The sequence below is a fragment of the Toxorhynchites rutilus genome, chromosome 3, assembly GCF_029784135.1.
Source record: "Toxorhynchites rutilus septentrionalis strain SRP chromosome 3, ASM2978413v1, whole genome shotgun sequence".
In the NCBI taxonomy this organism is placed as follows: Eukaryota; Metazoa; Arthropoda; class Insecta; order Diptera; family Culicidae; genus Toxorhynchites; species Toxorhynchites rutilus.
Window position 1 is genome coordinate 126,176,878 of NC_073746.1, and position 14,654 is coordinate 126,191,531.

Sequence of the window (14,654 nt, forward strand, 5' to 3'; positions counted from 1 at the left end):
GCGGTCCTTAATGTGTTAATGACATTTGTAAGTCCGAGAATAAAGGAAATAATATGGCTTTGTTCCAAATTCAGGATACCAATGTGAATAATCCGCGATTGAATGACAACGACGAAATAATTCGCTACCAAATTGGCCGTTACATAAGCTCCAGCTTGTCTGACGTATATTTGGTTTCCCCCCTCTTGAATGAGATTCATCAGTTATAAATTTAGCTGTCAACATTGTTTTCCTGACTACATCAATTCCTCTGTACATTTTGATCTGTTCATGAAGGAGAAAATCCATGGAATTCCAGATTATCTTCTATCGGGGATCGTTCCTACGATCTTTAATGCAAAGTATGGGCGTATCAATTGCGATAATATGTACTTTACTGATGGGTCCTCTATGAATGAGTCCACAGGATTTGGAGTGTTCAACGTATTTTTTAGCACCTCACACAGTCTTCAGTATCCTTGCTCAGTGTATATTGCTGAATTGGCAGCAATACACTGGGCGCTGGACAGCGTCGCCTCACGACCTGTTGAACACTATTACATTGTAACGGATAGTCTTAGCTCTGTCGAAGCTATCCGTTCAGTGAGGCCGGAAAAGCACTCGCCGTATTTCCTTGAGAGAATACGAGAAGTTTTGAGTGCTTTAACCAGACGCTGTTATGTCATTATCTTTGTCTGGGTCCCTTCTCATTGCTCAATTCCGGGTAATGAGAGGGCTGACTCATTAGCAAAGGTAGGTGCGATTGAAGGCGATATTTATCAGCGTCAAATTGCCTTCAATGAATTTTATTCTTTAGTCCGTGAAAATACCATCGCTAATTGGCAACGCAAATGGAACGAAGATGAATTGGGCCGGTGGCTCCACTCAATTATCCCTAAGGTTAGCTTCAAACCATGGTTCAAAAGTCTGGACTTGAGTCGAGACTTTATTCGCACCTTCTCCCGACTCATGTCCAACCACTGTTCGTTAGACGCGCTACTCTTTCGTATTAATCTTGCCGACAGCAATCTTTGTGTTTGTGGCCACGGTTACCACGACATCGAGCACGTTGTTTGGTCGTGCGAGTTGTATCTTGTCGCCAGATCGAATTTAGAAAACTCCCTCAGGGCTAGAGGAAGACAGCCCAATGTGCCGGTGAGAGATGTGTTGGCTCGGTTAGACCTTGATTACATGTCCCAAATCTATATTTTCCTTAAAGCTATCGATGCTCGTGTGTGATTATCCTTATATCCTTATATCCTTTGCGTGCAATTGGTCCCCTTGCTACAAACAGTAGAATAAGTTGAAATGTAAATAAACAATAGATATACGAATAGATTTAAGAATTGAGTGTGTGAGATTATCATTATTGTAACAATTTCCTTATATCCCATCCTTTTCCTGAACAAATATGTCACCCTACTAAACTCGAGTAGACCGCGAGTAATCGGTTTTCTACCTTACTTACCTTAGATTTAGAAAATGTTTATGTATAATAAGAAAAATATAATTAAGAATTCGGCTCCTTTAAACTTATGTAACTGAGTCTGTAAAAATAAACGAATTTAATAAAAAAAAAAAAAATTTAGCTGTCTGTCTTGAAAACGGTTATTTTTATTTTTTTTTTATTTTTCATAAACGAGACAACAATTGAACGAAATCAATATTGATTTTCGTTATTTCATGTTTCTATTTCTTTTTAACTTTACATTTAACTTTTAAGAGATCGAACAAGCCAATAATGTTATTAACAGCTTATGTTTCCTTTCATTTTTGTCGGCAGTCTTCTTCTATAGCGATCCATTCCTCTGTATGTCATAGATGTCATCCCCACATATCCATAAGATCTTCATTAAAGAATGGACCGTCATAATACTTGGGTTCGAGGCTTTTTGTTTACGGTACAGTGCCATACATGGTCAATCCGAATCCGAATGCAGTTTTTTAATTCATTTTATTCATTGAATATTGTACCTGACGAAGTTATTTTGATTGGATTATATTGTGTGAACAAATGAAATTTTATACATTTTGACGTAGGACTACGTCTTTCATTTCCATACTGGGGTGCAAGTTCAAAGTTTCTAAAACAAAAGCGTTACGCCGGAGAACGAGATTTTGAGCGTTAATAGCCCCTAAACAACTGAACGAAATGAAACGATGAACACTTAATTCGAAAGATAAAATGTTTACACGTTATATGCTTGTTACTTTTTGATCCAAAAATTTGCTTCAATAGCTCTGAAATTGCTTTCAAAACAGGTTATTGAAGTAACACCAATCGGTATATAAGCGAGTGCCGCACGGAAATCCACTCAGTTACGATTGCGCAACGACTGAGGTACGATCGCTAGAATTGATGGATGTTTCCCTAACACAGATTTCAAAATCATGGAGCCTGGTGAAATCGGCATTGCAAAATAGATGCAAGCAGCGGGAACTTTTGTACTCGTTTGCGTTTTTGAAAATTGAAAGGTTTTCCTAACACAGATTCCAAAAGCATGGTGCCTGGTGGGGAAATTGACATTGCAAAATAGATGCAAACTACGGGTACATTTATACTCGCTTGCATTTTTGCAATCCGGAATGTGTTTTCCCGATACAGATTCCGGAATCAAGAAGTTGGGAAAATCGGCATTGCAGATACATTCAAGTCGGCAATACTTTCATACCCCCAAGCATTTTTACACTCCGGAATTCGTTTTGCTATCACGGTCTACAAAAGCGGGTACAAATGAAACGCTTTGGCTAGATCATTCAAGACTGCATTGGAAGATATCTCTTCATGCCGCCAGCTCACTGAATTTTTACGCATACCATTTGATGATTAGGTAAAATGTTGATAACTATTTGCTGCGATGACTACTACCATAATGCATGAATTGACTTAAATTGTGATTTGTTTGCAATTTAATTTGTGAATAGTTTAATTCATTCACTAGTTTAATCAATAATTTAATCAATACACAAAAGATAGTTCTGCGCAGCGACGATATCGTACCCAATGAGAAACATCCGAAGTGAGATTATTCCTAATTGAAGAAATACAATTGATTGCTAAGCCAACGGCAGTCCTACGTCAACCTTGTGGTTATATCGTAGGTATAACCTAACCGTAGTTTTTTTCTCTCTAATTTGTATTTATCTATATTAAGTCTGTCATGATTTTGGTGATGATGGACTATTTATATTTCTATTTTGCTGTTATTATTAGTATTTCTTCAGTCACAAATCGACGCTCCCACCACACAACTAATTCGGTTAGGATTTTCTATTTCCGTTCTGCGAAATGTGCTGCATACACTCTGTCCAACTTCTATAAGACCAGGTGATGATCTTGCCGCTTTGTGTCATTGTAAACAAACAACGCTTCAATTTAAATTCTAGTGTATTTGTATTGGTAACTATCATACACTGAATGATATTCATATGTGTGTGTGCAAGCGTTGAGCGTAAACTTTTTTTTTTTGTATTTTTCAAGTGTCAAGTTTCTATAAGACCAGTTACGTTTTCCGTTGTTTTTAGTTAGTTTGATTAGTTAGCTTGAGAAACTCAAAACACAAACTCAAAAAGTTTTGGTAAAAAAATCTCACATAAAGAGGGCTTGAAATGTTAAAGCTCCTCATCTTACACCATCTCACATCGGAAGACGTATTAGTTTTGTCAAAGTTCTCACATCATTCAAGGACTACATACATGTTCTGGAATCCTCTCCTACCATTTTTGCGTGGATATCGCCACAAAAAAATTATATACCAGCAAAACAATGCTACTATTCATACCAGTAAGGAAACTAAGCAATGGATTATGGACCAAAAACTTATTTTTTTGGACTGGCCGGCTCGCTCTTCAGACTTGAATCCTGTTGAAAATCTTAGGGGGATCCTTGTACGCAGGATCTACACTGAGGGAAAACGGCACACCTCGATTGACGGGCCCAATGCCGCAATTTCGGAAACATGGAAATATATCGAGAAATAACCTGGAAAATTTGGTAAATTTTCCAGGTTATTAGTCGAAATGACAAGGTTTCCAATTATTGACATGTGAATCAACTGATCGTTTTGATTTTTCAATTGAAAATACTTATGAATTTTGAAGTGGTCTTATAGAAACTGGACAGCTGAAATCATCATAATTAGACACAATAAATAAACAAACAACTCTTTTGAACGAAATTGACGTTTAATATACATTATTCTAAGCATTCAACAAATTATGAATGTATCCTGTTGAAATTCTAGCTGTTTGGGTTGCAATGATATATATTCAGGGTGGTTTTATAGAAGTTGGACAGAGTGTAGTACAATTTGTGAATAACTTCTTTGGGAAATTATGTTTAAGGAAGCGTGATAGATGTAATTTTGCTATTATTTTTTATTCATTTAGTTTTAATTCATTGAGCTCTTCAATCTACTTTTACTTATCTATAATTCTAAATTCAACCAATTAATTTTGTTGATTCCTCCTGTTAAACCGTTCAACTCATTCCCCATGAAATGCACTCACACTATTAATACTCTTAATTTCGTTAGGTAACTGATCCCAAAAACCAATGTCCCTGACAAACAATGTATTTGCATAATGCGATGAATTATATCGACGTAGGGGAAGTGGGGGCATAGTGGTCACCCTAAGGAATATGCCCATTCCCAGCGCCCACATACCGATTCAATTCCCGTTTCTCGAAGAATATTATAGTTCCACTCACTGTTCTTCAAGATAGCAAACGGTTTTCACTATAAAAATTCAAAATAGTACACTTTTCATCATTAGAAAAAAAGGTGAAAAAAATAACTTTTTTTTCGCTTGGAGGTAAAGTGGTCACCTAGTGGGGGCAAAGTGGTCACCCGCCCAAATCAAGCTAAATGGGATAGATTTTTGCGTTTTTTTCGTCCAAATTTGTTCAAATCATGTTTTTTATAGTAGGTACATGCATGAAATAAGCTTGGCCTATTCAACTGGAGTCTCAATTTGAATTTTCTCTTGCATACAAAAGCGTAGTAAGAAACACATAACGTTCCGCATAATGAGGCTTGGTTTAGTTGGAGTGGCATATTTATCCCGGGTCAAAGCCACAAAAGGGTCTTCTTCAAGAGCAGAATGTGATGAGGTATATCAGTTTTAGTAAACAGAACATTGTAAGTTGTTATTCACTTATGACTACTTTGCCCCCAAAAATGAAAATAATTTCTGTGCTAATTATTCGCTGAGATTAAACAAAATATCTGTTTACCTCTCCTAGAATATGTAGACAGTCGTCCAAACTGATGATTTGTCCAACATATCAGATTGAATAATCTAAATTTCACGAGAAATTCCTTAGATGCCATGCGCACAGAACTACGGCCGAATAGCAATCGAGAGAGTAATTTCTGTTTTTATTTGTATTTTACCATGCGACAGCTCTACTGAAGTACAGGGTGACTCAAAAGTCATAAAATTCTTCAAACATAAGGTGATAGATGTCGTATTGATATCTATAGTCAATAGTTATACTACCAAACAAGCAGGTGACCACTTTGCCCCCACTACTCCTATCACATAGTTCTTACTACGATTGCTGCGATAGGCAGTCAGTTTTTAAAAAAGTATGTAGGGGAACGAAAATGAATAATTTTGAACAAAGTTAGTTATGTTCGCTACTTTACAAATTCATGGAAAGGACAGCCCAGTAGAACATGATGCTTATGAGACACAGTAGAAAATCTACCTAAATTATAAACATATCTAATACAACAGTTTAAGACAATTCTAAATCTGTCAATCGCTCGAGCAGATGCGTTCAACAGAAAAACATCTCCATACATAAAACGAGGAAGAAGCAATGATTGAAACAGACGTCACTTTATAGGAGTTGGAAGCATGTAAGATGAAAGCCTCAAATTCGCAAACCAGCAAATATTTTGCTATATTGATTACTAATGTGTTTGTCCCATTCTAGATTGTTTTGGATGATAAACCCTAGATTACAAACCGTGTCAACGTGATCTAATTTCTCAGTGCCTAAGAACAAGGATAGTAACTCGCTATTTTGAATATCGAAGGCTTTAGAAAAATCAATCAATTCATCAAAACCCACTGCATCAGATTCAATTGAGTTTATTGATATAATAATATATTTATCAGAAATTGCTGATAATGCAAAACCATTTGTATTTTCTGGAGGAATGAGGAAAAATTCAGTGTCCGTAGAGAAATTGGAGCTAAAATATTCATTAATTTCGTCGTTATTATTATCAAACTGTTCAACATGTGTTCGTCGTGTTCGAGCGTTCGTCGAATTTGTGCATTTCAAGCCATAGAAATCAAGACAACTTTTCAATATTTCTGATCTACTATCAGTTCTATAGAAGTTGGTATTAAAGTCACCCAAAAGTATCACATTTTTAAAATCAAAAGAAGTTCAGAACAATCTGTTCTAGGAGGGTTGTAACAAACCCCCACAAAAAAAAACTTCTCCGAATTATGCATCAATTTTAGAAACATGAATTCAGTGCGAGTAGCCCTACAAGTATCTCTGATGCGGAAAGTACTTTACACTTCAAGAAGCTTCTGTAATAAACACTAACGCCCCCACCACGGCTGTAGTTGCGATCATTTCTAACAATGTTGCACCCATCAGTTTCTATAAGAGAATCTGTGACATCAGCAGTCAGCCAAGTTTCACTCAAACAAATTATGTCGATCTTACTGTCATGAAAGCACATTTTGAATTCATCTAATTTACTTAATTGGCGCGCACAAAAACTTTGAATATTAACATGACAGATATTTAAGTTTTCTGTCTTTAGTGCACAATTCACCACCACACGAGGGATACAAACATTCGCAGGAGCATTGCAGGAACCATCACCTAACATCGAAACAAAACAAAAGAAGTGGAAACCACAAAAATACGTCATATAGCCCAACCCGGTCAAATCAATAATTGAATAGAGCAATGAGCAATCTTTCGTATAACAATTCATTGGTATTTCGATTATTTCAATTCACATTTGTGAAGTGGTTCATGTGAAGAATGTATCTTTCACAACGTGGTCGTAACAGCAGCAAAAGCAGGAACATACTGATAGCTTTTCCTTTGATCCTCCTAATTTCTTCTGTAAGAGTTTCATTAATATAGATTATTTTGGCAACATCGAATCCAAGGTGAATCAATTACAAATTTCTCAATGAGAGGTAACGACGAAAGAAGTCTTCGCGAGCCAGTTTGAACTCAAATTGCAGTGCAATTGGTGGAGTGGCGCCAACCGAGATGTTTCCCCTAGCCAAACGTTTGGCATAGACCAATGGCATACATTGTTCATTGTAACCAAGGGCGACCGCAACTTTCCGAGATATTTCATTTAGGTCCTGATTTGTAGCGTATGGAACACCAGCCAACAGCAAGTCAGAACTCTTCTCCATTTCACGTACTCGATTATAGTTTTGGTTGATGGAGATAGACAGTTGATTTCTCTGCTGCACTCCGATTTGAAAAGCTGACCATTATTCCGTAGCGTCAAAATTTCCATCTGCAGATCCTGCTTACAGGAATCAATCCTAGCGATTGTTTGCGATAGGCTTTCGAATTTATCATCAAATTTTATCCAGTTCCTTGCGCGATCGTTTATTTGCATTCCCGTCGCAGCTCATTCCCAAGGTGTTATTGTTTGTTTTGTTTCTCATCATCGTAAAAGCACTTTGTTTTGCTTCTGTTAGTAGCGGATGAACCCGCTCTGAGTGTAGTCAACTGTTACGACGGATCAATCGTGAAATGAGTTACCAATGAAGCAATGGCCATAGATGTAGAATATGTTGGATTTGCGCAACTTCATATGCTTTGCATCCGGGTATGATTCTAGTAGAATCGTGTTGCAGAATAAGTCCACGTCGAGGCGAAAATTACGTATAAACTTCACATAAACCACTACAGTAGCCAGGTTACTCACAACTCTCGCTCATCCCTTTAGGAATGAAGGAATTAACTATTACTACATGGTATTCAACAAGTTTAGTGTTTCATTATCACTCTAGACAGCAATCAATCAACAGTAGCTCAATGCTGATTGCACCTATTTGTATAGCGGTATGACCGGTTAGTCGATGTTCAACTTGATTCAAGAGATCGTGGGTAAGTCCAGGACGAGGCTTGTAAAAACAGTGAGGCCAATTACGCAGTTTCACTGGACTTCGTTGACGATAACAAATTTCGATAAGTATTAAATACATGTCACATCTGATATACAGGCGAATGCGGGAATGTGGCATGGCTATGGTATTCTTTTGTCGAAAATAAGCAAACCAACAATGGAATATAGTTCATAAGCATTATAGTGGTGAAATTTCAATCAATTTTTGCCACTATTTTCTACGTTTACATCGAATCGCCTCATGGGAACGTCGGAGGCTTCCTTTGGGACGATTGGACAATGGTTTCAATTACATACTCTTGTAGATACCGGTTTTCATTAGTTTTGTCCTGCATAAGTATATCTGGATCAGGTGTCAATGATGCATGGCCACGTTTGAGCAATCTTTACTAGCTGTTCTTTTTTGTCGACTTTCAGTAACTTTTCGTGAGCTCTGTTTTTATTTACAGCAGATTCATCAGATGCTGAAGAGCAACATATATGAAAAATGTTCGATCCATTGTGTATCAAAACAACGTAGCACAGACAAAAAGTACTTGAAAAAAGATAAACGATAAAACTTTTTTTTTTCGATGGCTACAAATAGGAAAATAGGTACGAAACAGATAAATTAATACACAAAATTTACAAATGCATTTCGTCCAGTTCGTTATACATATTTTGTCAAACCCGGAATGGGAATCCAATTGAATGATCATTGTAAATATTTGATAATGTGTAAACCGTTTAACGAACACGACTCACTTCATCATTTAATGGCTTTTCTCTTGCACATAAAAATTACAACAACTTGTTCGGCAAAAGTACCGTTACTCAATCGTGTAAATGCCACCAACAGTGGAAATCAATTGATGTTTGGAATGGGATGGGTTGGTCAGAGTTGGTCGATAGAGAGACTGGGGGAGGGCGGGGGACGCGCCACCGGTGCTCGGATCGAAGTTTTAATTAAAACCGTTCTACCGCACGAGCGCGCGCCCGGGACGCGGATCTGAAAAGTGCATTCTTTCTCTCACTTACCCGTAGATCTGCAAATTGAATGGCAACCCTTTGACTGACTCGGTGTACAAATAGAACGAGTTGAGCTGATGCGTAACGGTCGTGGTCGCCGCCAGGGATGCTTTGGACGAGGACGACGATGACGATAGCGAGGACGAGGACGAGATGGGGGCGGCCATCGTCGTTTCACGGTTCAGTGCGGTCGCTTGAACCAGATCCTGCAGCTGCTTGATTTGCTGGAAAACGATGCGGAAAATGACAAAGGGCAGAATAGATGAGATCATTGATTGGAAAAAAAACTTACTATATGCTGTCGGTTTTATCGGTGCGGACCGGTGTCAGAGGTTTTATCTTCACTCTGTCTTAAACTCAATTATGTTCGCATTAAAAACTGACAAACCTGTAATTTCATGCTATGCCATATCTAACATGCCATTCGCACGAGAGGAAGAAAAGATCGTAGATATTTGTAACCTGGTTTTGGCACAACATCCAATATCTTTCGCTTATTGAATTTCATTTATCATACAGCTGAAGTTAAATGGCGATGATTCAATTGTGCGTTACTGTTTGGTTAACCAGCAACGGTTTCCAAATTGGTAAAAGGTCGGAATAAGCGATTTCAGTATACCACATGAATGATAAGTATAGCGACAGTGATTCAGCAGCACTTTCTATGCTTTATTGGCTGGAAGATGATATGTCGTTTAAATGTGTGTGGCGGTATTTATGAGACAGCAAAAATGTCAATTAAAAATGAAAAACCGATCTCGTCATCGATGAATTGTAGAAACACGTATCCAATGGCAAGGTGTTTGTAGTATTTAACAGTTTAATTTGATTCACACTTTTGTTAAATTTTTACCCCTCGTATGTATCACTTTGATGCAAATAAAAAGCAAATCATTATACGCTCCCATTAGATAAAACCGTTCTATGCGAACAGAGTTTCCATTCATAGGTTGAGACCAGCGGTCTTTCTAACCTGTGGTCATGTTCCCGGAGACTGCTGCTCCAGAAGAGAATCACGATCGGATGGAATGAGGGTGCGGGAAAATTGTGTGCATCACAACGCCGACTATAAAATCAATCATTGTAATTTATTAGTCGTGTATGGTCGGTACCGGAGAGAACCTGCCAAGCGAGCGCGGCGAACCTAGATCAATGGGAAAAGTTTTGATGAGCCCGCCTCGGTGTGCTCGGGTAGAAGTTCCAGCAAAGTTTACTGTCCTGCTGAGGGCTAGCCTGGCGACGATAGCGCGTGACTGTGTCAGCGGCGGCAATATGAGATGTTTTATGTATTGGACATATTTTGGGTCATTTCTAGCGACTGAGCTAGAAGGAACTGAGGAGTAATGTGACGATAAATTATGTGCCCACAAATGTTGCGGCAGGACGAATTCGTACTGTACGAGCGTTCGAGCAAGTAGGGTTGCAGGGTCTTGTGTTTTGGTCACAAGCAATCTTTTTATTTCGATCGAGATCGGTGTCAGGTTGATGCATGTTTCACGATAAAACGGTTATTATTCTCTGCGAAGTCGTTCGTTTCTGAGAATGCTAATACGACATCTATGGAACTGTTTGCTTCTATTGTATTTGCTCTGAGTATTCAAAAGGGTCACTTGAATGGATTGTCAATCATTTTCTTAACCTACTTTAGGTTCTCTACGGTTGATAAGAAATTTGTGCATTTGATTAAACTCAAATCCTTATTAAGGACACATGTTGATAAAGTCCCAAGCTTACAATATTTGTAACGTTGAAATGATTTATTTAATAAAACATTGTAACTCTCCAAAATTCGTAGTGTAGAAGGATGCCATCGTCGAGCTGAGGTGCTTCCAGTCACGGTTTTGTTTTCATTTGCTATCTGCCCTACCACGCATACATTTTATTGCATCTGATTTGTTCCCACTACATATGCGATTTTTGTAAATAATAGAATTCATTCATCACAACATATATCGGGACTCGTTTTTTGATACAATCCTTTCAGTTCTCCCCGTGAAATTAATATCCGTTGAAGGGCGGATATTCTGCTATATTTGGATGTTTTTCAATAAATATTCGAAACCAGTAATCACTCTTTATAATGGAACGAAAACGTTATCCAGGTTTGCATATGTTTTCATTCACTTGGTGATAAAAAATTAGGTTTTTCGAGATTGGGATGCATAACGTATGCTGTATCATATTTGGATAAAATGAACAGGATAAAATAAACACTTAAATATAAACACAAATGGAACATCTACCCGAATGTACTTTTTATGGCTATATTTTATTAGAAGGTATTTCTATATTTAATTCTGATAAACATTATTAAATGGATCACATTTGAACATTAATTGATATTCAAAGACTCGTATATTGCGTGGGTAGAGCAAAAACCAGAAAAAGCGGCATTTTCGTTTTTATTTTTCAAAATTATGAATAAGTGATTCAGTTTAACTTTTATATTAATTAAATTATTAATTTTGATTTAGAATAAAACGTTATAAGGGGAGTCTTCGTAGTCACATTGGTTGCGCGTTCGCTTAGTAAGCGATCGATCGTGAGTTCAAAACTCAGGGCCCTCATTGACCAACTTTGTGTTGGTACAGAATAACTACGTCCACACAACAATCATCAGCGATGGAGATCGATCCACGGTCGAAATAAGATCGATTCATCCATACAACTGCTCTGCTCTGCAAGAAACATCGGGCTGCTGTTCTATTAACCCTCCTGTACTCGCGTGCAAAATCATAACACGTATACTCGCGCACGGTGTCACAGACCGAAAATTGAACTTCTCTGTAATGTTGACATTGTGTATTTTTCAGGCTTTATTGGCATTTATTTGAAGAAGAGGGTATGATTGAATGAAAAAACTCCAAAAAATATGTTTTCTTCGTCTTTATTATGTTTTAATAGTCATCTGATTCAACCTCTTTAAAATAGAATAATTTTGGATACTCCAACGCAAATAACAAAAGTCGAATTTTTCACTGATATTAATTAAAAGTAAGCAACTGAATATAATTCATGGAAGTATAAAGGGCTATAAAATGACATAAAAACGTATTAATCGATTGTGGTTTCATTGGAGAAAGAATCAGAACATAGCATAACTGCATGCTCGAAACAAACATATTTTTTACATTTCATGCAGTTGTTGAGTGTTTTTAGGTTCTTTTATCGAAGAGAAGAATGTATAACGACCTTCTAGATAATTACCAGATGATAAATGTTCTTGAATATAAAGTTTGCATATTTCTAATATTCTTTGTCTCTGTTTTCTTGGTAAACTAAGAATTAATGCCTTTTTTTTTAGATGGGGCATAAAAAGATGATATAAAAGGATTTCTAGGAACTTCCTACTCTTCTTCTTGTTTTCTTGTCGATATTGTCCATTATAAAAAGATATCCTCGAAACTGTAACTGTTAAAAATTACCATAAGCTACCGATTAGTTTATAGTTTACTGTTTAGAATTCTTCCACAAGTGAAATTCTTTCACAAGTGTGTATATGTATGACCATTATATTTAGCGAATAACTATACGAAAGTCAATCATTCATATTTCGCTTTTGATCGTATGAATCTTACGACGAATATATCGACGAATAGTTAATATATGGATCCATTCAATCCAGTTACTAAAGGGACTGAAATCAAATAAGAATATTCTGGTAATAATCTTATGCATTATATTCAATAAATATTCCATGCCACTAACATTAATTTATACATTTCATTCAACAATATTCTAGAATATGAAAAAAGGCACTTGTCAAAAAAAGTTACTCCTATACTCGCGTCGATGTGTCAGACCGAAAGTGTTAAAAAAGTGACACACGTCCCCTTTGTACCAACACATGCGATACGCTAAACGATGTCTCCGCCTTAATAGGTACTAAGCGGGGTTCCAGAAGTGAGATGAGTAGAGTAGAGAATCCTGTCTACAGCGCCAATAATGTCTCCACCTAGATAGGTTATAAGCGGAGTTCCAAAAGTGAGATGAGTAGAGTAGAGAATCCAGTCTACAGCGCCAAAGTGTCTCCACCCAGAGAGATATCTGAGCAGAGTTCCGAAGTAGAGTAGACTGGCTACCCGATGATTGATAAGAGAAGAGATGTGTATAGTCAAAAGCTTGACCTATACTGATCGGAGAGTTTATTGCGACTGACCACGCTCTGAACATTTCGTGTCCTATTTGTACGATTGGCCCATAGTTATTTGAATAGCGTTTGTTTTGATTGCGTCTGGTATGTTCGCTAGAATATAATTGCGCTTTGTATAGTGGGTTCGTTTCCATCCGTTCCCAATCTGACAATTGGGTTGTTATTGTTTGTGATTGTTATGATTGTTCAGATGTTGATGTTTTGTTGTGCTTTGTGTACATCGCTTGTATGTGACGCAAATGATTAAAATTCTTCAGGTAATTGTTCTTGATAACAGAGGTAAGTTACAATAAATATTCATATGCAAATGATATACTTATAGATCTTCGTTTCCAGGTGCGGATTCAGGACTGTAGCTGCGGATTTTAGTGTTTGTGGTTTGTAGTTTATAAATTTGTTTTGTAGTTTTTAGTTTGTAAATAAAGTGTTCAGCAATTCTCGCGTAACTTTTGAAAAGGTCCTATGTAACAAATGTAAACAAATCGAGTTAATGGATGCACGCTATTAGTTTTCAATCTTTGAATGTATTACAAAAACAATAGTTCACGTATCTATCTTCTTCATCTTTTTGTCGCCGATACAAAAAATATCCAATGTACAGATTCGAATTTTAAGCACCCGGCTGTTACTTCGGACGCCACTTTCCTCCGACGGCCGAAACGTCCGAAGTAACAAAGCAGTCAATACAACTCGCAGTCGTACTTCGGTCGTTTTGGAATTTGTTTCTTACAGGTGTTGTTATCGATTTCAGTGCAATTCAACGAGTGATAACAATAATAATCAGTCTTTAGAACGAAATGCTGCTATTTGGATTGTTGTTTATTAGTTAGTTTCAAATTTTTATAGTGCAACGTAATATGTCCAATGTGCAAACACGGGCAGTCAAAACGTCCAATGTAACATTTTTCGCTCCGAGGCTTCAACTTTAATCTCAAATCACGGAACAATAGTTACGATTGGTTTTACGGAGTTATTCTTGACAGCTAGTGGTGAAAACAGTGATAAAGATTGATAGCTTTTAAGACAATTCGCGAAATAATGTTCGGGTCTTCAACTACGTTTTTCTCGAGTTGGCGAAAATGTTACATTGGACCTTTTCAAAAGTTACGCGAGAATTGATTGATGTGTGTGATTTGTTTTCTTTGATTGTTCGGCCTGGGCCGTAACAACGAAGCTAGAGAGAATCGCAAAGTCGTAGTTTTGATATATTCTGAAAAATGAACGAATTATTGATTTCTCGGTCTGACACGCGAGTATAGGAGTGTTAATAACTCAACAATGATCATATCAACTGTCTCCACTGTCCGGTAGTCTACCTGGATAGTGGAAGAACAGACGGAATACTCTTACGCCTAAATGGCAACTGTGTAATTGTACCA

General features: G+C 37.2%; 1 protein-coding gene across 7 annotated transcripts in view; it reads right to left on the reverse strand.

Moving 5' to 3' along the window:
- LOC129774820 (uncharacterized) overlaps positions 1 to 14,654 on the reverse strand; it is a 676,155-nt gene that overhangs the window by 138,866 nt on the left and 522,635 nt on the right. For all 7 annotated transcript variants that reach the window (XM_055778819.1, XM_055778821.1, XM_055778817.1 and 4 more), the window contains one exon: positions 9,132 to 9,346. In XM_055778819.1, the coding sequence (XP_055634794.1) occupies positions 9,132 to 9,346 (215 nt within the window). The remainder of the gene's footprint in view (positions 1 to 9,131; positions 9,347 to 14,654) is intronic.